The sequence below is a fragment of the Talpa europaea genome (assembly GCF_964194135.1).
Source record: "Talpa europaea genome assembly, chromosome: 9".
NCBI lineage: Eukaryota > Metazoa > Chordata > Mammalia > Eulipotyphla > Talpidae > Talpa > Talpa europaea.
The window spans coordinates 4,167,465-4,177,672 of NC_140076.1; the positions used below are offsets into that span (position 1 = coordinate 4,167,465).

Below are 10,208 nucleotides of genomic sequence, written 5' to 3' on the forward strand. Positions count from 1 at the left end.
CTGTGCCCTCGAAAACGCTCAGCGGGGGGATGTCATCCTTGTGGGTCGCAGAGGTCCCTGCAAGCATAGGGCTTCTTGTCTGAACGGCGCTCACGCCGCTGCCTGTACAACCTCGGCTGGGCTATAGCCATGACTTTTTATTTAAATTTTTAGTCTCTGTATGAGTGTGATGCTGGTTTCCCAGGGGCGAGGCTCGCCCCATCTGAGCCCTTTCTGAAAGCGCCGTGAGTAATCTGGGTCCTTCCGTAGGTGTCACCAGCAGGTGCACTTCTGGTCTTTTGAGGTCAGAGGCTCGAGCTCTGGACCGTGTGGGATTTTCTTTCCAACATCACTCGGCAAAACTTTCCAGAAGGGTCCGATGCTTTTTGTTGATTCTGGGGTCAGAGACCTTTTATCTCCCCACTTGAGCAAGAACACAGCTCCCCTGCGTTCTCCCGGCATCTCCCCTCCAGTGGCAGGTGGGGAGGGTGGAGGTGGTAACCACACGCGGTAGTCTTGCTGCTGGCAGCACCTGTGCCAGGGCCGCCGTGGCCAGGCTTGCAGGGGGCACGCTCCGGGCACTCCCACCCCCAAAGCGTGTTTCCAAGCCCTGGCTCCCAGGAGCACAAACCCCTAATTAGCAGGCAGAGCCGGGCAGCACCGGCCGGGGCACAGAGGCTGCCTGCTGATATAATAACAGATCGCTCGGGGCATGCTTCTCTTGCAAAATCCTGGGCCGCAACCGCCGATGTGTGAGGCGGGGAGGCGGAGGGAGGGAGCGTATTTGATCTTCAGGTGAAAGGAGGCTTTATAATTAGGTCACCTGGTTCCACATCCTGAATTTCATTCTTTCCCCGTCTTGGGTCCAGACAATGGTTTTACTGTTCTGGGGTCAGTCGGACGGACAGAGGGACACACTGAGGGGAGCCGAGCCCAGAGGAGGTGAGTGGCCTCCGCTGTGTGTCCCTGGCACCCCCTCCGCCCCATCCCTTTGCCACTGGTCACCTGGACGTGTCTCCTGCAGAGAGGGCACAGCTCCTTCAACAAACTTTGTCTTCAACAACCAAACAAAAGGGTAATTTTGAGTAGCGGGGAGACGCCAGGGTCAGTTGCCTGGGCCAGCAAAATGCCGTTTGGGGAAGGGGCTGCGGAGTCACGGCTTTCACTGATGCCCGCTGTGGGTCCCTGCCCCGCGCTGACACGCCTGCCCTCCGCCCTTGCCAGCCGGGGCCACCCTCCCGCCTGCTCGCCTGGCCCGGCCGTGGCTGGACCCCTGGCCCTCCGGGCAGCGGCTGCGGTGGCTGCGTTTCGGGCGTGGGGCTGGAACCGTTGTTTTCTTCTTGTTTTGAACTGGCCAAATAGTCGCTCCGTTTTTACTGGGCAAATTGAAAGTTGTCATTGAGAAACTGTACGCGGAAGCGTTGGACGATCATTGCAGAAATGCTGTCCCTCTGCGGGTGGCCCGGAGCTTTGTGGCTGAAGGAAACATCCCGAAGATGTGACTCCTCGGGAGGCCGCTAGTCATCGCCCTGCAGACATGTGTGCTGCGCGCGGGGGCGCTCTCCAGGCCTCTGCAGCCCCGAGTGCTGTGTGTGCTCTTGACATAGTTTTCATTACAAAAGTAACACACGCGCTTTTCCGTATTTCAGTTCAGAAAGTCCTGCAAATGAACATGTCTTCCCACGCCAGCCCCCAGGGTTAACTGTCGTGAGAGGTTTGGTGTTTATTCTCCCAGACCTCTCTCTGGGCCTGCGGACAGGTAAACCCACGCACAGGTAGAGCTTTAAGTTCCGTTTCTGCAGGCCAGGCTGTGTCCCCTCTTGCTTTTGAAAATGTAACAGCGTCTGGTTACAATTTATGTGGTGTCAGCACATCTGGGGGCACTGCTGCTTCTCCCCAACACTGTGTGCCATTCATGGGGAGTCTCCAGATTCCCAGGGCAGGACTGCAGTGGAACAGGCCCCACTTTACACTTTCCTGACATCCAGGTGCCGAGAGCTCCGGCCCAGGTGCCGCCCACCCGTTCAGCAACACCCCCTTAGCCAGGAGCTGCCCTCTCCCGGTCTGCTCCGTCCCGGGTCTGTGCCCGAAGCCTGGCACCCAAGAGTCTCTCCTGCAGGTCAAGGAGACTTGTGGGGGCGGAAAGAAACTGTTGCTTTTGTGCGAGGCTCAGAAAACCAATAGGACATTATTTCCTTCATCCAGGATGGACACTCAGGTCAGGAATAGCAGTGGGGGGCTCTCAGGCCCTCAACCTCCTCCTCTTTGGATGTAACTCCGCCCCCCAGTGCTGTCACGGACAGGAGGCGATGATCAGTGAGGTCCCTCCTCTGACATACATGCCTGATCTCCCTCGAAGAAGCCAGGGATGGGGACCCTAAGGCAGGACTGGGTGTCTCAGAGCCCCACCTCCCCAGAAGGGACTTGAGGAACCAAGCACTGGCTGCCAGTTGAGGGTGCAGCTGGGGCGGTGGTCCTCGAAGTTTAATGCAGCGCTACCAGGGGCTGGGGGTGGCCTGAGGCTGGCCGGGGTCTGGGAAGAGCGTCACCGGCGGCCCCCGTCCAGGCGGGAGGTGGTACCTCCCGGGAAGGTTGCGCTGTCTGGGGCCTGGCCTGTGCCGACACTGGGAGGACCTGTGCTGGGGAAGAAAGGGGAGCTGGGAGTCGGCATCTCAAGCAGCAGCTGCTGCTTCTCGAGCCCCACCTGCCCTCTGAAGAGCAGGCCAGTGAGGCCAGCTTCCCTCGTCTGACCAGGGAAGATGCCCGGTGCGCCAGGGCTATTTCAGGATCTGTGCCAACCTGAGGCCCTGTGATTCGGTATTTGGCGAGCATCAGCTGTGTGTCTCGGCCCATGCACCCCCTATATTCGTAACGTGGGGGCCCCGAGCCCACATCTCCATGCACACGATGGGCGGATGGAGCTGACCCCGGTTAGGGTGTCCCCTCCTCCCGCTCCTCTACTCACAGACTCCCCCTGTTCTTTCCACCCGTTAGGCAACCCTAAACACTCCACAACCTGCACGGTCGCCTAGCAGCCTGCCGGGAGCGCCGCCCGGGCCTGGCGGGAGAGCTGGAGAGGAGGCCTCACCATTAATGAGTTTGCCTGGGGAGCCTGGGGAGCGGTGAGAGGAAGGCGACATGGGTCAGAAGGTCACCGGCGGCATCAAGACCGTGGACATGAGGGACCCCACGTACCGGCCCTTGAAGCAGGAGCTGCAGGGGCTGGACTACTGCAAGCCCACGCGCCTGGACCTGCTGCTGGACATGCCCCCCGTGCCCTACGACGTCCAGCTGCGCCACTCCTGGAACAACAGCGACCGCTCGCTCAATGTCTTCGTCAAGGAGGACGACAAGCTCATCTTCCACCGGCATCCGGTGGCCCAGAGCACGGACGCCATCAGGGGCAAAGTCGGGTACACGCGTGGGCTACACGTGTGGCAGATCACGTGGGCCATGAGGCAGCGGGGGACGCACGCTGTGGTGGGGGTGGCCACGGCGGATGCCCCCCTGCACTCAGTGGGGTACACAACCCTCGTGGGGAATAACCACGAGTCCTGGGGCTGGGACTTGGGCCGTAACCGGCTCTACCACGACGGCAAAAACCAGCCCAGCAAAACCTACCCCGCCTTCCTGGAGCCTGACGAGACGTTCATCGTGCCCGACTCCTTCCTCGTGGCCCTGGACATGGACGATGGGACCCTGAGCTTCATTGTGGACGGACAGTACATGGGAGTGGCTTTTCGGGGGCTCAAGGGCAAAAAACTGTATCCTGTCGTGAGCGCCGTCTGGGGCCACTGTGAGATCCGCATGCGCTACTTGAACGGACTTGACCGTAAGTGTCCTCTGGGGTCTGAGTGGGTGCTGCCCGGTTCCCTGCATCTGCAGGCCTGGCCAGGCTTGGGAAGAACCTGGCATGGTCAGAATTAAAGTGCCTTTGAGTACATCACAGCGAATTCAGATAGGCAGAGGCTGCTCTTGCCGCCCTCTGGTTATAGGAACAATTCTAGCTAGAGTGTGCCAGGTTGCCTGCAGCACCTCAGGGATGAATAGGTAGGGAGCTGGATGGGTGGGTGGATGGACAGATTGTTGGCTTTATGGGTGGGTGGGTATGTGGATGGGTGGAAGAATGGGTGGTGGGTGGGTGGATGAATGGCAGAGTGGATGGATGGACAGACAGATGGACGATAGGTTGCTGGCTGGCTGGCTGGATAAATGAATAGATGGATTGTCTTTGACAGGTGTGGTTTGCTTCTGGCTGACCTGTCTATAAGTTTGATCTGAAATCACCAAATTCTAGCAGAGTCGCCAGGTAGTGAGCTGGGGTTTGGGTGCACCTTGGGGGTACTAGGGCCTCTCACGAAAAGGGCCTCTCATGAAGCTAGTGGCTTTGCTCACTCATTAAACAGGTGTAGGGGCTGTCTCTCCTGTGGCTGGGGGGGGGGGGGGGCTTTGAGTCCATTGCTTTGGGACATAGTCCCCAGAGGGGCTTGTTCAGTCCTGGGGCCAGGAGACCTTCAGAGAAGAGTATGCAGGTTAGAAACAGGTTGAATCATCGGTAACTGCCCCTTGTCTCTTTGGGAAGGGGGTGGAAATAGCCACACGTGGTACCAATGAACTGGTTTGGGAGGCGGGAAACTCTGTGACTGCCTGGCTGGGAGTCCCTGGTGGCCCAAGGGTCTTGAATTGTTTGACCCTTCTCCTTCACGGGTATCTTCTACCATCTGCAAATCCAACTTGGAAGGGGGCAGAGCCAAGGAGCTTCATTCACCTGCAGGTGCTGACCATCTTTAAAGGGTAGGTTTGGCCTGGAGCCAGGAGACCTAACCCACCCTGAGGCCAGACACGGATGGGCGGGGCCCTTCGGGGAGCACAGATGCTTATTCCTGCACTTCAGTCTCCAACCTTCAGGTTCTTCCTACCCCTTCCCGTTTTGGGGGACATCAGAGAAAATACCCAGGGCGTGTGGCATGAGCAAGTCCTTAAAGGTTTCTCTCTGGACCCCGCCACCCCCTCTCTGTGTTCTCCTGCTCTGGCTCTGCCTGCAAAATGACAGTTGGGTGCCTCACTTGCCCAGCACCCCTGGGTCATGGGACTCCTGGCTGGGCAGCCAGGTGTGACTGCAGCAGGTAACCTCCCTGAGGAAGTATCCTCAGACCCGGTCCAGGGAACCAGCAGAGCGAGTTCTGTGAGTCGGGCTCCCCAGGTGACAGTGCACAGACGCAGCTCTGGCCACATTCTCTGACGACCTGGGAGCTCAGGAGGTAGCCACAGCCCTGTCGCCTCCTGCCAGGGCGATCCCGGCCCCCAGGAGCTTAACTTTCCTTCTGTGCAGATGGATGAGTGAATTTCTAGGTTTGTTGTGTTGCTATCGGGCCACAAAAACTGTCCACAAGCATCATGGCCCAGCCTGGCCCCTCAGAAGAGGCTGTCGGCTGGGAGTTGGCAAGGCCTCCAGTCCAGAACACTCACCCCTATTCAGCCTGGCGAGTCGGGGCGCACTGCCTGGCCTGCCGAAGGGTCCAGGAGGCCCAGACAGGCGCCCCGTCCTGTAAATAGGTGGGTGTCCTGCTGGGCTCCGCGTGGGTGGGAGGCTGGACTCTTTCGTGACTCCTCTTGTTCGGGACTCTTAGCAGGGCAGGGAGAGGGTATGAGCGTGGGACTGAGTTGTCAGTAACAGCGTCTGTGAGCTGGAACTTGGGGGACTTGGTTAATGATGCACCCCCACCCCACCCAGCAGAATCACCATAACAGGACGCTTGGCCTCTGACCTCCCATCCCTGTAGATGCTGCTCAAGCTGGCTTTGAGGTCTGTAAGAAAACCCGGTGGGGGAGCTGCGGCCTCGGCCGGCGGTGGGGAGCAGGCGAGTGTGCACGGGGCCTGCGGGCCGCCTGCCACCCTCACTCGGCTCCTGTGCTGAGAGCGCCTCGTGTCCTAGCATGGCCACATGCGCTGGCTGCTGGGTGGTGCAGGCGCTTGGGGGCGGGTGGCCGACAAGGCCCGGGAGGAGCTGTAACAACTGTGCTGGGAGAGGCCATGGCACCTGGGCCAGGTGGGGACGTGACCCTGGAGATGCTCCCTCACACCCCTAAGTGACTCTGACATCTGGAGCCAGGGCCTGGGTCACGGTCAGTGGGGCATCCCCTTGAGAAGGGAGGGGCAGGGCTGAGGTTGACGTTTAGAGGTCGGGTGGACAGGCCGGGGAGACAGGCCGAGGGGCTGGAGCGAGGAGAGTGGTGTCCTGGACCCCAGGCCAAGAAAGGACTCTAAGAAGGACAGTGACGCCAGCTCAAGTACGGTGGTGGCTGAGTCAGGGCCAGGTCAAGTGTGTCCATCAGCTTCTGTGACCTTGTCCAGAGTCACCTGGGCCGGGTGGAGCCCAAGCCAGAGGGAGTGGCTGTGCAGAGAAGCGTGAAGGGGGCGGGGATTGTTTCCTGAGGCAGCCTGAACAGGACAGACCATGATCTGGGCAGCTTAAAAGGACAGAATGTATCCCCTGGTGGTTCAGGAGGTCAGATGTCGGGAATCGCAGTGGAGAGGCTTTGCCTGCCTCTCCGGGCACGCACCGCTGCTGGCAGTGCCCAACCTTCCTTAACTTTTCGGCACGTCCATTGCTGCCTCCACTGTTGCGTGCCCCCCCCCCCCACCCGTGTCCTCTCTCCTCATAAGAACACCAGCCCTGGGCTCCAGCGCCCGCCTCCTCCAATCTGACCTCATCTGAGCTGCTTCTATTTGCAAAGAACCTCTTTCCAGGAGGGCACAGTCTGGGGTTCCAGGTGGTCTTGAATTTGGGGAGTGTCCCACCCACTGTATACAGAGGTGGAGACAGTGGGTATAGACCTCCGGCAAGGCCTTCCCTCCCCATGCAGCTCCCGGGGGGGGGGGGGGAATGAGGCAGCGACGGGTGGAGCTTGTGCATGGCGGGTGCCCATGTTGCCCAGCTGGGGCCGGGTGTCCTTTCCGGGTGGCATGAACAGGGGTGGTGCTTTGTTTTGCTTCCTTTTTGCAAGAACCCCCTCATGTAAAGGGGGAAGGCGCCCACCTCCCAGCCCCGCCCCACCACCACTCCCTACTATCCATTGGGGGGCATTTTCACTGCCAACAGCTTTCAGGAGGAAGCCTGGGGCCAGCTCAGGAGCCGTGATGGTGACGGGGGACATCACTGCCTCTGGGGCATTTCCGGACCCTAGACCCACATCCCTGAGCCCGCAGTTCATTCCTTTAGCCCAGGAATAGCCTCGGCCCAGTCTTGGGAGGTTTGAGCTGGGCCCTCCGACTACTGGAGCTTTAACTGGGGCGCTGGGCCTGTGTGTTCAAATAGGCCCCCAGGTCAGTGTCTGTCCTAGAAATGGGGGAGCAGATGCCTGGGACCTTCCAGTCCCTCCACCTGTGGCCCCTGATTCCAGAGCTGCTCTTAGCACCCGTCGCTCATGCAGACCCCACAGATGTGCGCCTGCCCCCTGGAGGTGGGCGTGGCCCGGGCCCTGGGGTGGACTCTGCCTCCTCGGTGGGGGAGTGTCTCACAGGTGTCCAACTCTGTGCTGGGGCTGGAGACAGAGCCAGCTGTCTCTAGTCAAAAATATACAGGTAGGGGAGACCTTCTTGGGTCCAACAAAGTCTGGGGACAAACGTCCTCCATGGCACCGTGCCCATGCCTGTTTCCAGGCCAGCCCGCTTTCGAGAAGGGACCAAATCATAGGGTTTTGTGCCCTACACAGTTGGCAGGGGTGAGGAAGGTGGGGCATGACCCACTGGCCTGTTTGAGGCCCCCGACAATCCCCCCAGCGTGGGAGGCCTGGGTGACTAATCTCATTTTTGGCTTATGACCTATTAGCTGCCATTTCTGTGGCCCGTGTTGGCGGAGCCAGCACCCCTTGGGGTCTGTGAAAGCCTCCCCCACATGCACCAGGTTATTCAGTGTGGCCCAAAGATGCTCAGGCAAAGGAAGCACCCCCGCATCACACCACCGCCTCCAGTAGGGCGCAGAGGAGGGAGCCAGAGGTCATGCCCCTTTGGGTAAATCTCAAAGGCTATTGGGGTGTCCTCTACATGTGGGCGTGGAAGGACCCAGACCGCAGAATCTGAGGTACTTGGGTGTATTTCCACATTCCAACCCTTGGCCCTCAGACCTTGGGTCCTCAAGTAACCCCGAAGCCCATTGCACCCCTGGATCTTGGGGGCCCAGACCCCGAAGGCACGTGTCAGCCACAGCTGTCTGGGCGCTGGAAGGCAGCCACTGGCAATGGGGAGCAGGTGCCCATGCAGGCCTGTGCAGCTCGGAGACATTTCTCAGATGGGCCTGAAGCCCCACGGCTGAGCAGGTGCAGTGGGGGAGACCAGGCGGGAACCCCTTTTCAACTCTCACCCCACCGCCTGCAGGGCCAGGCCCCACCTGGTGCCTCTCGAGGCTTCTCATAGTCTTCCAGGCCCCCTGCCCCTCAGTGGGGGCTGAGCTGAGTCCTGAGTGGGGGGGGACTAGTCCTGTGAGGAGCAGATGGGGGGAGTCCCAGGGTGGAGGGGCAGAAAGTCAACCCAGCTCTCCCCTTGACCCTGCAGAGGCCGCCCCCAATCACCACACCTGGCCAAGTGCTGTGGAGACGTGTCTCTGGCCTTTAGGGTCTCAGCCAAATGGGACTCTGCTGCCTCTGATCTGGTCCTGATCTCACAGATGGAGACCCTGAGGCGGGGCAGGGGGTGTGACCCCGGAGGTCAGGCTGCCCTGCGGGGCGAAAGTGAGGCCTAGACCTGGGAACGCAGCGTCTGACTGTCCAGAGAGAGAGACCGGGGCCCTGCAAGCAGGCAGGGGGCACTGGCCCTCCTGCATTGGGGCGCCCTTGACCCTAAAGGACAGGAGGTCACTTAGTTCATCTCCAGCATCCGGGCGGGCTCCTCCACCTTCCTGCCCTGTCTGGGAAAGGCCCTACTTCAAAGCTTTCCATGGAGAGCATTTCCCTTTGCAGCCCTCCGTCTGGCCGGGCTGCGGCTCTCCCCGGGAGACACAGAGCACTTGTTGAGCTTCCTTTAAAGCCTGGTATTGGGCACATGCGTCATCCAACCACAGATTTATTCTTTTTAAAAAAATAGCAGTTTCGTTGCGATCTGTAATTCGCACGCCATGTGGTTTGCCGTGGAAAGTGTCGTTCGAGGATCTCGGGTATTTTCAGTTGTATCCCCACAGCCCAGGTGTGCTCACCTGGATCTGAGGGAAGGACTTTCAGACGCCTCCTCCTGGAGCTGAGAGTTTATCCGAGACCCCTGAGAACCCCCCTTCCAGGAATCAGGGCTGCGGCCCCTGGGGACGGAGCGGCCTGCGTGGGCTGCATTAGAAGCCCTCGGGGATCCGGCGTGTGAGGTAGCTCAGCTGTGACCTGAGCCTGGACCCCCAGCCTGTAACTGGGGTCTGCTTGGCCCTCAGCACCTCAGTGCCCGCAGCCCCCAAGCCATTGGGTTAAGTGACTCCCTTCCTCAGAGAGTCTGGTGCTGGGAGTGGGTGGGCCCCTGAACCCCAGCAACATGCCGTGAGGCTTGCCCAGGATCAGGAAACACCTGGCTTTCAGTCCTTGCCTGTCTCCCACCACCAGGGGCCCTGGGCGGGACATTTAGGTTCTCCGTGCCTCAGTTTCCTGTTCTGTAAAATGGCTGTGAGGATGGGATCTCCCGGTGCCTGTTGACTCATTCACTGTGAGGACTGAGCGGGTTCCCTTTGCAGAGCCTTGCAGAGTTGCCGATTAAGCCCCATTGCAAAGCACTTAATTGTTAATTGTCTGTATATTGAAACTAACACCAGCGGTGATATTCCCGCTGCTGGTGCTGGAACTTTCCGAGCCGCGCTGACCCCTGTGCTGTGTCTGCCCCCCAGCCGAGCCCCTGCCGCTGATGGACCTGTGCCGCCGCTCCGTGCGCCTGGCGCTGGGGAAGGAGCGTCTGGGCGAGATCCACGCGCTGCCCCTGCCCGCCGCCCTCAAGGCCTACCTCCTGTACCAGTGACCCGGGCCGCCTGCACGACGCCACCCGTGCCAACTCACCGAACCGCCCGCGCCGCCACGCCTGCGCCTTGGACCAGGGCAGCTCGTCCTCGCCACCTCCTGCTGCCCCTGCCGGCCACGGACAGCTCTGGACACAGGCTCCCGACGTGCCCCATCAGAGCCCCTCCTCGAAAACAGACACGTGGACGCTGAGCGCCCATCTGCTCTCGGGGCGGCGTGGGACACCCCCCACTGCCGGGCCCCAG

At 60.3% G+C, this 10,208-nt stretch overlaps 1 protein-coding gene across 1 annotated transcript; it reads left to right on the plus strand.

Annotated features, from left to right (window-relative positions):
- Window positions 1–3,117: 3,117 nt before the first annotated feature.
- Window positions 3,118–9,964, plus strand: SPSB1 (splA/ryanodine receptor domain and SOCS box containing 1; the record flags this gene model as incomplete). Its single annotated transcript, XM_084242000.1, has 2 exons — window positions 3,118–3,811; window positions 9,837–9,964. 2 exons carry the CDS (start codon window positions 3,118–3,120, stop codon window positions 9,962–9,964), a joined length of 822 nt encoding a protein of 273 aa, XP_084098126.1.
- Window positions 9,965–10,208: the final 244 nt, after the last annotated feature.